This window comes from Pezoporus flaviventris, unplaced genomic scaffold, assembly GCF_033815535.1.
Source record: "Pezoporus flaviventris isolate CSIRO_AGI_PZ_B2104156 unplaced genomic scaffold, CSIRO_AGI_Pfla_v1 ptg000036l, whole genome shotgun sequence".
Classification (NCBI taxonomy): Eukaryota; Metazoa; Chordata; class Aves; order Psittaciformes; family Psittacidae; genus Pezoporus; species Pezoporus flaviventris.
This window is the reverse complement of record NW_026892584.1, coordinates 33,151,027-33,167,574: the sequence shown is the minus strand read 5'-3', so window position 1 is coordinate 33,167,574 and position 16,548 is coordinate 33,151,027. Positions and strand designations below refer to the sequence as shown.

Below are 16,548 nucleotides of genomic sequence, written 5' to 3'. Positions count from 1 at the left end.
AGGGAAAGGTTCTCACTGAGAAGGTAGTCGATCACTGGAACAGCTTCCCAGAGAGATGGTCATGGCACCGAGCCTGTCAGAGTTCAAGGAGCATCTGGATGATGTTCTTAAGTCATATGGCTTCATGTTAGGTAGTCCTGCAAGGAGCGTGGATCCTTATGGCTCCCTTTGAGCTTGAGATATGAGATTTCTGACATTGTTTCTATGGAGTTGTTTGTGTATTGCTATGCTTCTATATACTATGTTTCTTACTGTGATAGAAAGATGGCATAGAAAATGTTCTCATTGTCTTTCTAGGTGCTCTATATGGATGCAGTGGAGTACTTCCCTGATGACCTGCAGGAGACACTTGACCTAATGACTGAAAAAGAACTGAGAGTGCGGCTGCCTATGGAAGAGCTGGATCTGCTATTAGAGGTTTAAAAAAAGGACTGGAGATGAGCAGGGAAAGTACAGAAGATAGTTCCAAAATGAACAGTTGGACCTATCTCTTTCCAAACAGGAACTCTGTTGGGACTGGATTCTATGTTTGTTTTTTTTTGGTTTTTTTTTTGTTTTTTGTTGTTTTTTCTTAAGATTTTTCTGGGGATTTTTTTGGTTGGTTTTCTCTGTATTTTTTTTAAGCTTTGATATACATTGCCAAGCAAATGGAGTTCTGTTAGCTGCAAGTACTCTGGAGTCAAATACTGCATTTTGCCCACAAAAATATATCCATTTCTCTGAAGTATTGCTGGCTCCTACAGAAGGATACCCTCATATAAATAGCCTCCTGCTGAATGTTGCCCACACTTCTTATTCTGTTGTTTGAAATTACATTCCCTAGAGTTCAACAGAGTCAGTACATGCCAACTATGGTTTGGTGAGCAGCGCAGGAAATAAACATCTGCCAAATAGATGCTTCACTGTCCTCCAGTTGGCAGGCTTCAGTAGTTTTGTTCAGCTTGGTATGCGTGTGCGTGTATACATAACTAGAGTCAAACAGCCATTATATCTGTATATAAACTGTTAGTACAGGCTGAATCTCTGCTTGAGCAGGCACCTAGTTTGGGCTCGTATGTTTTGACAGATGACCCTTTTAATATGAATATTTATGAAAAATATACCTATTTGAAAAATCAAAAGGAACTTGAATTATTTTTATTTCTTAATTTAATAAACTGTGATTGTATTAAAACTGAAATTGTATCCATAATGCATCTCTAAGCAGCTCACTTTTAAACAAGTTTTTTAACTAATTACTCGCTTTTGACCTAAATACAGGCAATCATCATAAGGGAAGTAGACGTCTAGTCTGTATTTAATCCTCACCAAAGGTGGCAAAGCAGTCAAAACATGAATATTAAATTAATAGTTTCTATTCCAAGAGTCTTGAGGCAAGCTCCTAGAGAAGTAATATGAAATATAGTAAATTTAAAGATATGGTTAAACTGTGATACTTACAGATTTGTTTTGTAAGACTGACTGTGCTGAAATATGTACCAGGCTGTTTAACATCCATGCTCTTGAGACCCAAATACTCAGAAACTGGATCTCATCTGAAAAGAGGGCACCTGCAGCCACTGAATAGCCAGAAGTGTTTCAGAGGCTTTTCAGGGGAAATCTGTGGCTAACAGCACTAAGGCCATTAGGATCATCCAGCTGGTGAAATTTGACTACATGGAAAACTGTGGCTTGACAAAGCCACACCAACCTGTGGGTCAGGTTTCCCTGTAGCACCACAATATAAGATATAGTACATCTTAGTTGAGGCTGCACTTCATTTATTTAATTTCTAAAATGATTTTAAACATTACAGGCAAGATGTGCAATTCTAAATGGCATTACAGCACTTCCTGAGAGCCATGTAACACTGCTGTGGCTGCAAGTGATGCTGGTTTTGCTACAGAAGTAACTGATTAGGCTGTGTAAAAAAAAAAACTACGTATTTTTAAAATCTGTGCTTCTTTCAGGAATTTGAGAGCCCCTGAACTGGAGGTGGGAGTCACTCTGTGCACTGAACATCACAAATTGTGTGTGGTTTTCTCTCCCATCAAAGTGGAATGCCATTTCCTGTAAAGGGACACAGAGATGGGGGAAGCTCAGTTGTGCTCCTGCTTGTGTTTCTCTTCAAAGGCATGGAATCAGAGCAGCTCAGATTGCAAGAGACCTTGGAAGATCATCTGGTCCAACCTTTAGGGGGACAGGTGAGGTCATCTAGCACTGCACAGCCCAACTGCACTGTGGAAATTGCAGTAACGGAGGCAGGAATGACTCTGGTTTCAGACACTTTTCTGTACATCCCCTCCTCAGCCCTTCTTTTTGCACAGCTTCAGACTGTGCAGCACTGGTGCTGCCCCTTCTCTTGGGGTGCTTGGAGGCTGCTCCCTTCCTGGAGCCAGTCTTGCCTTGTAATTGAAACTCCAGTGGCTTTTTTGTGCCCTTATGGGAATAAGTGAGTTCACTGTTCACTCGCTCCTGATCTTTATTACCTTTGTCTTGATCTTTGTGACTCAAGTTCAAAAATGCTGGAGAAAATGGCAGAAGTTAAATTCTGTTACTGGTGTGGCAGACAGCATACCAGGACCCAGTTCTTGGTTTAGCTTAATACATTGCAGCTCCTTCAGTTGAACCAACTGCTTTGTAGTTGTTGCTTCCAGCCAGCATTACCAGCCATGTCCCAAATAAAAAGCCTTGCTTGCCACACATCTGAGCTCTCCAGCCCCTCCAGCGATGATGAGATCAACAGCCATGATTAGAAAGTGCTAAAACATGGCTGGCTGTGACCTTTCCAAGGAGACAAATCTCCTAAGGTTTGTAAGAATGGGTAATAAAACTCTGCTTGTTGTTTTTCTGTGCATCTCCAGCTGAAAACCAACTCTATTTCAGGGTTCCTGTCATCCGGATTCAAGACTCCATTCATCTGTAGGGTTCGTTTTTAACAACGAACCACATAATTTTTACATGAAACCCAAAATCTCTTGGCCTTGGCGCTGCCATTGTTGCTGTAGCACTGGCAGTTACCAAAAGGATTGATGTGTGTGCAACTCCTGATGTCTTACTGGCCAGCATTTGTTCCACAGAAAGTTTCCAGAACAAAGAGTGCACACTGGTTGGCTGTCTTCTGTGTATGGGACTTTACATAAACCTTAAGAGTCAACAGCTGGAAATTAATTACTTGGAACTTAACAAAAGTGCATTACACGAAGTACTTTATAAGCAGTACGTGCATTGCCACCACCTAGCAAAATAGAAATCCAGCTCCTACGGGGACGGAGCTGCAGCCATGAGTTTGTTCAGAGGGCCAGAATTCATTTTAAGGTTATGCTGCAGAACACCATGTATGTGACTTTTGAACTTCTCCCTGCAGAGCACCTTGGCCTTAGTAGTACCTACATCTTGCTGTGGACAGCACTAGGCTGTAGAACCTCCTACCGTCTTGGTTTCTATTGGAGACATCTAACTCAGTGAAGAAAGCATGCTTGTAACGGTAATCCTGTTGGGAAAAACAAATGTATCAACTCTGTAATACTGCCTTACCCAAAAGTGTTTAGATCTTTAAGAATACAAATAAGTGCCCACTTTACTTTCTTGTAAGCACAAGTGGTAAAAAAAAGCTGGTCTTTTTAAAGCATATTTGAATGTTTTTCATTAATTTATATGTATATGACATAGGACAGAGAAGGGACTGTAGGCCTAGTTCCTTGGCCCCTAAGAAGAGATACAGAATGGTAATTAAAACTTGAACAGCGGCAGCAATTAGCACTTGCAAAAGACTGGTGCCTCACAGTGACTGAGAGGTGGGGCTCCTGCCTGTACCGTGTGGTGTGGAGCACCAAGGCAAGCACTCGTATGACATGAGCACTTCAAGTAAGTCTTACAAAAGCAACAGCCGGTGCCCTGTAAAGAGCAGGCCTTTGTTTCCCAATAAAACATTTATTTGAGTTGGACTGCTCTGGTAGCAAAGTGTTACACTGACTGAAAACCCCCAGGAGCAATTAACCTCTTCAAGAATGACAATCAGCCAGACTGGTTTTACATCATAGATATCAACTGTCATTAACGCAGAAAGAGTTCCTGGGAGGCCCCAAAAAGGCAGGTGACTTAAAGATACAGTCCCTCGGGGGTTCCCTCCTGCTTCTTATAGAGAACATTCTCTTTAGACTTCTTGAAGTCTTCATTTGTTACTTTCATTCGCCGTTCCCTCAGAGCCATCAGTCCAGCTTCTGTACAAATGGCCTGCAACAGAGAGCAAGAGTAAGTCACCTTTCTGCACAGCCCCTTCAAGCCCCACCTGAGGGCAGCAGCACCTCCACGCTGCTCTGAGTGACTCCAGCAGAAGGGAAGAGCATTAACAAAACTTGCATTCTGATGTATGATACTGTTCAGGAGCACTGAAGCACACAGAACACTGGATAAAGCCATCCTCCTGCAGGCAAGAGTAATGCTGCTGTAACAGAAAAGCACTTTCATAACCATTCTACTTTCCTCTTGTGAGGACATGCACCTCCAGCTTGGGTAATGTGGACTGTATTACGCTTCTGCACTGAGCTGAGAGTAATGTCATATGTAGTACCTCTGGTAAGGGCCCCAGCTACTTCAGAAAAGCAGACTGCTTACACATCTGAACCTGCTTAAGCTACAGCTGCATTTTTAGCTGCTTGCAACTGAATCCGTAAGATGCATAGGATAAGAAGCAATTTTAAGTAATAACTAAAAATCTTGCATCTTTGTGCAAGATTCCACATTCCCCTTCTAATTTCCACTTTTAACAGGTAACAGATACGCGCTATTCTCAACAGAAGCTACATCATTACAGGTTTGATAAATTCCCCCTGTGTAAAGCCAAGTGCATGGCACTTATAAAAGGTATTTTAAAGCCAGCCAACTGTCCCCCAGCGATGGAGCCACAGGTCATTAGAGAACAATTTCAACTGTTAGGTTTTGAATGCAGTAAAAATGAGGTCCAATTTTTGTGTTTTGAAGTATAAACAATGGTCATGTATACTGACCTTAATATCTGCGCCACTGAGATCGTCTTTTGCCATTATCAGCTCATCCAGAGTCACATCATCTGCCAATGTCATCCTGCTTGTGTGAATCTGAAAGATTCGTTTCTTGGTCTTCTCATCAGGTAGGGGGAACTCTATTTTCCTGTCGATACGTCCTGTGCAAAAGGAAAGCTCAGGCTTAGGGTTTTTGCACACAGCCACTGGGAAGAGCATAAGAAGAACATCTCAAGGTGAGGCTGACAGCAACTGTTCTTTCCCATCACAATCTATCAATCACATCTTGGTGCAGAAAGCAAGATCAGACCACTGGTCATGAAAGGAAGCCATAGAAGCTGACAGATGCCACACTGCTGGAAAAGCCTGTGTCACTGCAAGTAAGTAACAGACTCCTCACCTGGGAAACATGAGCCTCCCCCCCCCAAAGCACCATAGTATAAGGATTAATCAAATACTTAAAAGAGTTTTGTAATCAATTTCATTCTACTCTGAGATGACACTTAGCTCTCAAATTTGTATTTCTGCCACATTCACATACACAAACCACCATGGCAGCTTCCTCTCCCTGTGTAACCAACATCCTAAAACCAAAAAAAACCCAAAGAAAAAAACCCAAACCCTCAACTGATGGCAGCAGGTTTTGCCTGAAGAGTTGTGCTGTGAGCCCCTGCCAGATGTTTCCTGTGTGTCAGCAGGGGCTTTGGATGTTCTGGTACCCATTGTTCCAGTTTAATGAGCAATCTTTTTAAAGACATTTTCCATCTCTGGGTCATTCCTGCTTTTCTTCAGTTTTACAGCATCTTCTCTAAGGGGTTGATGGCACCACTTACAATACCCCAGAAGATCTTACACAACAGCAGCTCTGTCAGTTGCTAGACATGCCCCGATTGCTCACAGGATGGTTGTAATGTAAATAGCTGACAGGTGTAGGATGCTTCCTTCCAACAAGTTTTAGATCATCTCAGCTTGTCTTTCAATACTGATGTAACAGTATCTCCTCTGGGCTCTCCTGGCTGTGATTTGGAGGAGTGTGGTGACAGAACCAGACTTCTTTTAAAAACCACAAACACACCTCAGCACCTCCACACTGTGGAGGTTTGTATAAACCCTGCAGTCCAGTGAGTGCTCAGAGCAATTTTTGCCAATTTCAGCTTAAATTACCTTTTCTTTCTATCTTACCTCTATTACTTTAGGAGAATCTTCACAATCTCTTCAATACTGTGGATTTTACTTGAGGACCCCAAGGGGAGGCTTAGCTTATTCCTTTTATCTCTTGTGTTGCTTTCTACCATCCAATCGAACAGACCCCAGATGTGTTACATTCCTGTACATTTTTAGTGGCTATTTATAAATACTCCTTGTGCCTCTTCAAGCTCTTGGCTCAACATGTAATACATGTGCCAAAATAAGGCATTACTTGTCCCCTGAATGACAGCAGCAGTCCCAGTCAGTAGAGAAGCAGACTGGCTTCCTGGTGTCAAAATCCTGGACCAAGTTCTGACCTGTGAGGCATGAGTGGTGCTGCCCCACCTCCCCCAGCTGCTGAAGGCAGGGATGAAATGCTGCTGTTGCACCACACCTTGCCCCAACAATGACTTCCCACAGCAGGAAGTCTCTTACCTGGCCTAATTAAAGCTGGGTCCAGTGTTTCTATTCTGTTTGTAGCCATGATAACTTTAACATCCCCCCGAGAGTCAAACCCATCCAGCTGGTTCAGCAGCTCCAGCATTGTACGCTGGATCTCTCTCTCACCACCCGAATTTGAATCATATCTATAAGAGAACAGAGTCAAAAAAAAAAAACACTCGGCAAACTTAAGAACATATTTCACAAAACTGCTACAAGCACACCAGTGTAACAGTGTGTGGTGCTTTGTTGGGGGTTTTTAACACCCATAATAGATTATCATTTAATTTAATGTTAAACCATAGAAATTAAAAAGCATCTTTTCAGAATCATACTGTAACATCAAGGTACAAAGACATACTGAACTATTCTTGTAGCTGGGGAAAGTAATAGCAATCCTGCAAAGGAAATCTTGTAATTTTTCCAAACAAAATTAACATATAAAGGAAAACCCCTCATTATTTAAAGCACATGCATCCACTTCATAGAAAAAACACCTTGTCACACCTTTTTCCATTTCAGAGTTTTTCCTTACATACACAGTTGTGACTGAGCACCCTTCAGCCCTGCTAGTGTGGATCCTGGTTTAACCCCGATCTTCCTGAAGCACAGGTACCAGTGGCCACAGCTCTCCACTTTGTAGCTCAGCTATTTCGTTTTGCTAGTACCAGACTAGACAATCTGCACCCAAACCAGCGCAGCCATATTCAGCAACTGTGCAAAGCAATGTAAAGGTTATGAATAATTGCATGTGTTACGCACTTCACCATCAGTCCAATCCTTTCTACATGCTACATGGAGCAGAAGCTGCCTTAGGCTGGAGCTTCAGGATAGTAGCTGTTTAGCAGTATGTATGAGCACATGTTTACTTATTTAAAAACATCTGACTACTTTAAAGACTACTTGTATTGGACAGTTCCATGCAACCTATGAAATTTTCAAAGTAATACTACTCAGATACAGGCTGAACAATAGTGTGGCACAAGCAATGCTTCTCCATGGTATCACACTCTGTAGCTTAATATGTAATACTTTAAGAATGTAAGTATTTAGCCACCTATCTGCAATGCAAATGAGAAATGGATACACTCTGCATGAAGGATGTTGCTTTACAGTTGAACCAGTGAAGCTGATAACTGGATTTGGATTTGCCCTTAGGGGATGCCCTACGAACTTGTACACAGGGTCTCCTTCTGCCTAAGATACTGTGTCATAGAGATGCTAACAGGTAGCTAGAGAACATGGGCTAAGTTTCTGGTCATACCTATTCAAAATGAAAGGGTTGTGATGTATTTTAGTTTTGGAGAAGTTATTTGAAGTCTCACTTGTTAAAAATGCTTACATCAAAAAGAGTATTATGAGATGGTAGCAGAGTTACCAGTATGGTTGCAAAAGAAATGTTTCTAGTAAACCGTTTACTGTCCCTGGTAACACTTGTGCGTGAAGCCAGAGCTGGAATACTGTACCTCTTTGTGCCAATGGCATCAATTTCATCAATGAAGACAATGGACGGGGCATGTTCTTCAGCCACACGGAACAGCTCGCGCACGAGCTTCGGACCATCACCCAAGTATTTCTGTATAAGTTCTGAACCAACCACTCGCAGGAAGGTTGCTGAAGTCTGGTTGGCCACTGCTTTGGCTAGTAAAGTTTTACCTAGGTTTGGATGGGAAAAAAATACTGCAGTTAGTCTTGGGGGGGGGGGAGGGGCGAAGGGAGGTGCTTTAACAAAACAGTCACACGAAATCTGTGACAGACTTGGCATTGCTTTAGTACTAACCAAGTATATTTATTTCACTTGTGTTAGCACAGCAGAGCTGTTACTATACTGTAAAAAGATACCTGTGCCAGGTGGGCCATACAGAATGACTCCCTTAGGTGGCTTTATACCCATCTCCTCATAGTATTCAGGGTGCGTGAGAGGAAGCTCCACAGACTCCTGCAGCACAAGAAAAACAGTGAGTGAATGCTCTGCACAGTTCCTTGGGGGTCTCAACAGCATTAATAGAAGTAATGAAGGCAAAAAGAACTTAACTGATTTCAAGACAGACCTTGAAAAGCCTGTCTCTCTACTGCCTCAGTTCTAAGGCAGACAACTACTCTATCTGAACAGTCTTCCTATTGTTCCCACCTAACATGGGGAAGAGAAGCAGTGAGTGTTCCCCCTCCTCCAACACTGAATCTAGAGCCCTGGAGTCCTTGACTCCCAAACGCTCATGGAAGGCTCCTTATGAAAAGATGTTTTTCACCATGAGTTATCAGACACTGCAGATCTCATCAGTGATTTTGAAAACATGTAAATCAAAGCAAAAGGGTTGAGTTTTACGAGGGATCAGACAGAGATCTGCTGGTAGGGGAAACACACCCCCCCCCCCAAGAAAAAAAACAAACAACCCCAAAACCCAACTGAACACAACCCCCCCCCCAACAAACAAATGCAAACACAAAACAAGCCCCAAGCCCCTACCCACTAAATCCTCAGACTGCATGGCACCACACACTCAAAACCACCTCTGCACTTCTGAACTGTCAACATGCAACAATCAGTAACTTTGTATGCTGCAAAACAATAGATTTGCAAAAGTTATTGCAGAGATCTTACGAGCTCAGGGCTCTTCAGATTCCCCAATGAAAGGTTTCTGTATGTACTGTTGTGGATGGGTACGCTCCCACCTTAGAGATTTAGGCCTATGAGCCTTCCTAGCAAAACCAAATGAAGAAAAGCTCTAGAGCAAGATTCAGAACGCTGTGTGAGCAGCAGTTGCCTGTGGTGACACTTACAAGCCCCCAGCACAGCAGCTCCATCAGTAGCTTCCTGAATAGTGCAAATCAGTAAAACCAAGTACCTTGATTTCTTGAATCTGGTTGTCAAGGCCACCAATGTCAGCATATGTTTCTTGAGGAGCCTTCTCCACTTTCATCACAGTAACTAAAGGGTCTGTGTCATCCATCAGGACTCCAATCACAGCATGAACCTAATTCAAGCATAAGAGTTGTCAAATCAAGCAAGTGCTGTTAATACAGGCTCAAGCCTAATCCCAATGCCCATCTACTTAGATGCATGAAATAAACAGCATCAGCTCTCCTGTGATTCTCAGAAAAAAGGGCCAGTTAAAAACTGCACAAGAACTTGTGTTTCTTTTTATAAAACCAGCTCACCTTATGGTTTAGCAAGACAGAGCAGCCTGGCTCCAGCAGATCCTTGTCCACAAAAGACAGAATACTGACGTAGTGTTCTGACCCTACTGATGTGGACACGATAGCATGGTTGTCATCAATGATCTCCTCCAAGGTACCCACGGACATCGGTGTTCCTCTCAGATCATCCACTTTTGATCTTTCTTCCTGTTGCCATGAAGAGCCCAAGAAACAACTCAAGAACACAGGCAAAAACATTCTTGTATAACACTGGCTCAACAGTTCACACTGAACAGAACCGTTTTTTCCTGTGGTTGATCGTCTGCACTAGAAGGTGTAATAGCAGAGGCCAGTAATGAAATCCACTACTGTTTTCATCCTATTCTAAAAACACTACTATATGGATGTGCACAGCTAGAATATTCTTTCTGTCTCTGCTGATGGCCACCTGGGAGCTGCAATTGGACAGAACACTAACAAGCTAAAAACCACCATGGCCTCATCTGTAGTAACCAATACTTGGACTAAAGCCATTACACCACTAGAAAAAAAGTCTTCTGGTTTTTGGACAGTAATTGAGATTTAACAAATAACTGTAACAAATACAGTATGTTTGTACTGACTTGCATATTCATGGCACTTTATTCCCACTGCTTGTATTTCACATTGGAGCACTTACTGTAATATTAGACGTAACAGTTAACCCAAGCCTCACCTCTTGTTTTTCTTCCAAAGGTTTCATCTGTTCTTGATTTCTGATAAATTCTTCCTCCATTAAGAGGTAATCTTTAATTCTCTCCAATTTCAACAATTTGAGTCTGCACTGTGTGTGAGGAGTCACTGCAGTTCAAGTGAAATCACAATATTTTAGATGAAGTTTGACATATTACCAATTATTCACTAATTCATTCCCAGAAACTCTGCTTTATTTTTTACCAGTAACTTCTATGTGAGCAGCAGCCACTATTTTACTAGTCTCACTGTAATCCTACATAAAAAAAAAACATCTTTAAAGATAATGTTTCCCCTGCATTTCTCCTCATTTCAATTTCTGTCTCACTCATGAATTCTTGGGCTACATCTTGCATAACAATAATTTACTTCTAACTAATGTAAAAGAACAAAATAAGATTAACATTTGCCCTTCTGTCGCACCATTTGTACACAACACCCAGCCAGCTCAAGGGAAAAGGGCAGCTCTGTACCTCTCAAAGGCCACTGTCCACAGCACTGCTGGGGCTGGCAGGACACTTACCCAGGGGGAGTTTGCTGGCAGCATCTGGTCCCTTTGTTTTCTTCTTCTTTTTCCCCACTCTGGTTGGAACTGGAGGTTCATATTTCTTCTTCTTATCCTTATTCATAAAAATAAAATTCATGAAAAAATAATTTGGGTTATTAACAATCAAAAATACAGACGTTAGGTGCATAGAATGAGAGTGCTCAGCTCAAGTGAATGTATACATAACAAAACTGTCTCCTTTATGATACACAAGAAGCCCAAAAGAAATATTCTTATTCTTTAGCAAAGTTCAAAAACGTCTTCTCCTGCTTATTTGACATTTAGTAAAAAATTTAAATTTCTGCCAATTTTCAGTGAATACAGCACACAGAAGGCGAGGCCTGAAGGAAATCACAACTAAAGCTAAAGGATGAAGCAAATGCTGAATCTGAACATTTGTGCTGCAGTTTAATCCACAGGTAAAGCACATTCAATCGGTCAGCTCAGACATACCTTCTCATGTGCATTGTATTTCCATCTCCAAACAAAACTGGAAAGATCTCTAATGGTCCACAACACCAAGTACAGACCTTATGCAGATGAAGGTATGATGTCATTTTCAAACCAAAACTACTGACTTGACAGCTTGAAGGCAAGTCATCTTTCCTAACCCTCACAGATTTATAGTTTAACAAATATACTACTAGTGTCAAATAACTTCACTTTTCCTTTACAGTTACGCTCTTTTTCTATTTTTTAACAGCAACCTGTTCTCTCCATTGTGCACCCATAAAAGAGAAGGCATTTCATCAAAGCCAGCAAGAGCAGAATTTTGTGCGGTTCTGAGTACAAAACCAAAAAACAGTTGTAGGTTGTAAAATAAAGCCTATTGCAGCCACTCTCCGTAGTAAAGCCATAGTTAGTTCATCCCACAAGTAAAAGCCTTTGTTGTGGTTTTAGTTACCTTGTCATCCTTCTTACCCCCACCAGGACCGTGTCCGCCACTCTGACTTTGACCCTAAGAAAAACCAAAACAACAGACAACATTATCACACTACTGTGAATTGTGAAACCCATGGGCAGGTCCATGTAAAGAAATGACATATTAGATTCCTCTTATTCAGACATATCACCAATATATTTCAATTTATTGCCAAAAATAAATAACGAGAAGTGTGGACTTATGAGACAGGAAGGCCATGTTCAGTGTTGCCTGCACTGTCGTAGTGCATCGTGGGTTTAGCTCATTCCTTGTCAGTGTAAATTCACTAGCAACATGAAGTACCACGTACCACAGAGCTCCCAACATCTCCCACGAGCAGAGCCGGCCAGCCCCGCTGCACCTCTAGCAGAGGGCCGGCCCCGCGGCGTGATCGACGGCCCTGCTGTCGGGACGCTGCAGACCCACCGCTACAAACCCACTTTCCTATCAGAGCAGTGAGGCGAGCCTCCCACAGCACCCGCCCGGCTCACAGCCCTGCTCGACCTCAGGGCAGCCGGTCGCGCTCCCCAGGCCGCTGCCGCCGGAGCGGCCTACGGGCCTGGCGCTGACTCCGCAAAACCCCCGAGCAATGGCGGGGCGATGCCTGAGGAGGCCTGCCCCCCCGCTCAGGCACCGCCAGCCCAACTCCTGCTCCTGCTCCACACGGCCGCGCTCCCGGCCCGCCCCGAGCACCGCACCGCTGCCTCACCATCCTGCCCAGCCGCCGCAAAGGAACTAAAGTACCGCACCGGAAGTGCGGCACCAGCAGCTGCCGGGGAGGGACGCGGTGGTGACGTCACTACGGCGTACGGCCAGAGCCAAAAGCCACACCGCGGAGCGGGTGAGGCGGAGCCCAGGTCACGTGATCCAGCTGTCGCAGAGGTCTTGTCCTCCTCAGCCTGCCCGCCCGCCCGCCATCTGGGCGAGGTCACGTGACCTGGACGGCACGGGGCCCTGAGGCTGCGGTCAGTAGGGGGCGCTCGGTGCCGCGGTTGGTGCGGAGCGGCCGAAGGTCACCGTTCCGCTGCGTACGGGTGCGCGGCTCCTGGGCTGCCGGGGAAGGCCGCCCGCGTTGGGGTGACTGCGGCCTGCGGGCTGGTCACACCGCCTCTGAATCGGTCCTCCTGAGTGCAGCGAGACGTCTGTTGGGGAAGTGGTGGTTTCTGTCCCGTCGGCAGGCACCGCGTGGTCACATTTCAGCTATGAGAAAAGTCGCGGTAGCTTTTGAATACAGCGTCAGGTTACCAGCACTTTTCACCATGGTTAAGTAGGAGATGTTTCAAACAGTCTGATAGACCTACACAAAAGCAGAGTTCCTTCCGTATGAGGTATTTCACAGGTGTTCTTACAGCGCAGTTCATTATGAGCTTCATGATACACACTGAAGCTCATAATAACAAGCTGCGGCAATGTTAACATCTATGAAAATGATGCTTAAAACCTCTCAGTACGCCGGCAAAGTATGCCTTCACCCTGGTAGTTTGGGTTACCTCCCTTAAGCACTACTACTTAACCACCGAGAGATGGCTCTTCCTGGCAAGACCAACGCTCTCTGGCTGTGTTGTGCCACGAGTGAAAACGTTGAGACACTTGAAGCCTTTGCCTGGTTTGTACGGCGGCTTTGGGAGGTCCCTGCTCCTGCCGTGTGTCATGGGAGGCTCTTTACGCAGTCACAGCTTAGCCTTTTACCTGCTGCAAGCTCTGCTTTTAACGTGTGGCCCTGTAGAGGACTGCAGCTTTAGAGCCCAGGTGGGTAGCCTGAAGTACAGAAAAGAGCAAACCCAGAGCCAGTGTTTTACCACAGTGATCTTCTCCAGAGACCGCGTCTGGACTGCTATGCTGAGTTCATTGCAGCAGATGTTTTCAGAGTGCTGCTGGTGCTGGTTGGTCTCCACCTGTAGAACGAGCTGCCATGTGTTTTGGCTGTTCCAGCAATATAAACAGGCATTCATTTGTGTACAAAATGCCAGTAGCTCTTCCAAAAGTTTGTTTTCCTGTAATATTTCCCCATCTGTGTTTCCAAAACAAATGGAAGCATACAACCTTGTTTTTAGGTTATTTGCAGGGGTAGTAACCAGAAAAGCTTCTCAGTAATGAAAGAATGGAAATACAAATCAAAGAGAGCAAGGGAGGTTTGTATGTCCAGGAATTAACATCTACACTTCATGAGTTTTAACTGCCAAGAAAGAAGGGACACTGACCTTTCTGTTAGGATTTATTACTGCTGTGGAGAAGCAGAGGAGGAAGACCTGTATTTAAGGTTACAGGCTTTTTTCCTAGACCTGATGCTTCCTTCTGGCTCTTGCATTGGCCAGTCAATATGAAAACATAATTTTTAGTGTGTGAGAATTGCTTTTTTTATGGCTAGCACTGTAAGAATACTGGTAGTTTTAAGGAAATCCCTCTCTCCAGATAAACATTACACTTGTACCTACATTGAGCTCCACCAATCTGTAATATTCCTGCAGAAACACAGTGCAGACTTTTGGTGTCTGCCTTGGGCACTCCCAAAGGCAGAGCACAGACTAAACACAAGCATGTGCTCAGTCCAGAATCAAACATCTGCTTTGCATCCAGCCTGTTTCACCCCGTGTCCCTGCAGCAGAGGCCCTGTTGTGTGGGACCCACAGCAGTGGCTGTGTTTCTGCCTGCCACAGAACACCAGTGCCTGCCTCCCCTGCAGGAGCACTGGTGGTCAGCTAATGAACTTGGGGGATCTTTGGGTACTTTCTCTTTTTTTGGGCTGAAAACTGCAGCAAGATAGTGTGGGGTTATGTGGGGAGTCAGTGTGGAAAGACAGGGTCTTCTTCTTCTGCATCACTAGCAGCAGAAGACTTATAACAAAGATGAGGGTGTAGTCTAAAAAATACTTCTACTCTGCTTTCAAACTGTGAACCAGGACCACAGATTATATTCACATCTGTCACTGTTTTCAGTGTAATGATCAGGAGCATTCATGAGCCTTCACTTTAGAGCAGTCTGTAGGACGTGGAGGATGTCTTGCTTTTGCTTTTATGTTTTTTCTTTCACACTTTCTCTAGAATTCATGTCCAAGTATTGTCTGGATGATCAGGTAGTGAGGTGGACTGTGAACTGGCTGAAGGAGAGAAGCCAGAGAGTTGTAGTCTATGGGGCGGAGTCTAGTTGGAGGCCTGTAACTAGTGGAGTGCCTTAAGGGTCAGTACTGGGACCAGTATTATTTAATATATTCATCCATGATTTAGATGAGGGAATTGAGTGTACTGTCAGCAAGTTTGCTGATGACACTAAGCTGGGAGGAGTGGCTGACACGCCAGAAGGCTGTGCTGCCATCCAGCCAGACCTGGACAGGCTGGAGAGTTGGGCAGGGAATAACTTGATGAAATATAACAAGGGAAAGTGTAGAGTCCTGCATCTGGGCAGGAACAAGCCCAGGTTCCAGTATAGGTTGGGGAACGACCTGTTAGAGAGCAGTGTAGGGGAGAGGGACCTGGGGGTCCTAGTGGACGACAGGATGACCATGAGCCAACACTGTGCCCTTGTGGCCAAGAAGGCCAATGGCATCCTGGGGTGTATTAGAAGGGGGGTGGTTAGTAGGTCGAGAGAGGTTCTCCTTCCCCTCTACTCTGCCCTGGTGAGACCCCATCTGGAATATTGTGTTCAGTTCTGGGCCCCTCAGTTCAAGAAGGACAGGGACCTGCTGGAGAGAGTCCAGCGCAGGGCAACTAAGATGATTAAGGGAGTGGAGCATCTCCCTTATGAGGAAAGACTGAGGGAGCTGGGTCTCTATAGTTTAGAGAAGAGGAGACTGAGGGGTGACCTTATTAGTGTATATAAATATATAAAGGGGGAGTGTCACGAGGATGGAGCCAGGCTCTACTCAGTGGCAAACAATGATAGGACAAGGGGTAATGGGTACAAACTGGAACACAAGAGGTTCCACTTAAACTTGAGAAGAAACTTCTTCTCAGTGAGGGTGACGGAACACTGGAACAGGCTGCCCAGGGAGGTTGTGGAGTCTCCTTCCCTGGAGGCATTCAAAACCCGCCTGGACACATTCCTGTGTAACATTATCTAGGTGTTCCTGCTCCGGCAGGGGGATTGGACTAGATGATCTTTTGAGGTCCCTTCCAATCTGTAGCATACTGTGATACTGTGAAGTAGGGAACTTGATAAAATGTTAATGTGACTGTCTGGGCTCTCCAGAGAGGTGTGAGGTTTTGAGCATTTACTTTGGTTTGGTTCCATTTGTTCACAAGGGTTACTGGTTTGCACTGTGGATTTAATGTGGTTTATCTATTTTTATTCTTTTAAGAATTAGCTATGGGCTTTTTATGGCATCAGCTGTTCTGCAACTTTTAAGGACACTTGGAATGAAATTTAAATAGATGTTCTTTAATAACATTCATTTCATGGAATTTACTGTCTTGCAGGATTGCATCTATATTTCTTGTACCACTACGATGTACAGTTGCTAGGACATCCTCTCCCTCAAATATATGCAAGTTTTCCTCTCTTCAGCCTCACTTTAGATACAGAAATACCCAAGTTTATTTAGAATTATACTTGTAATAGGTAGTGCTGGTATTGGTTCAGATTTCTTGACACTTGTTTCTTAC

The 16,548-nt window shown here is 44.1% G+C and overlaps 3 protein-coding genes across 6 annotated transcripts in view; 1 reads left to right on the top strand and 2 right to left on the bottom strand.

The window, feature by feature from the left end:
- NRDE2 (NRDE-2, necessary for RNA interference, domain containing) overlaps positions 1 to 1,180 on the top strand; it is a 59,918-nt gene extending 58,738 nt beyond the window's left edge. For all 3 annotated transcript variants that reach the window (XM_061463789.1, XM_061463788.1, XM_061463787.1), the window contains exon 14: positions 298 to 1,180. In XM_061463789.1, coding sequence (XP_061319773.1) covers positions 298 to 423 — 126 coding nt within the window. In that variant the 3' untranslated portion in view covers positions 424 to 1,180. The remainder of the gene's footprint in view (positions 1 to 297) is intronic.
- CALM1 (calmodulin 1) overlaps positions 1 to 16,548 on the bottom strand; it is a 390,385-nt gene that overhangs the window by 69,250 nt on the left and 304,587 nt on the right. The gene's annotated exons all lie outside the window — the stretch shown is intronic.
- PSMC1 (proteasome 26S subunit, ATPase 1) lies at positions 3,893 to 12,684 on the bottom strand. The gene is made up of 11 exons (XM_061463837.1): positions 12,660 to 12,684; positions 11,933 to 11,986; positions 11,005 to 11,101; positions 10,465 to 10,589; positions 9,771 to 9,956; positions 9,458 to 9,586; positions 8,454 to 8,550; positions 8,078 to 8,267; positions 6,606 to 6,757; positions 4,989 to 5,143; positions 3,893 to 4,215 (listed from the first exon to the last, which is right to left on the bottom strand). The coding sequence occupies exons 1-11, from the start codon at positions 12,660 to 12,662 to the stop codon at positions 4,081 to 4,083; spliced, it is 1,323 nt and encodes a 440-aa protein (XP_061319821.1). The 5' UTR covers positions 12,663 to 12,684; the 3' UTR covers positions 3,893 to 4,080.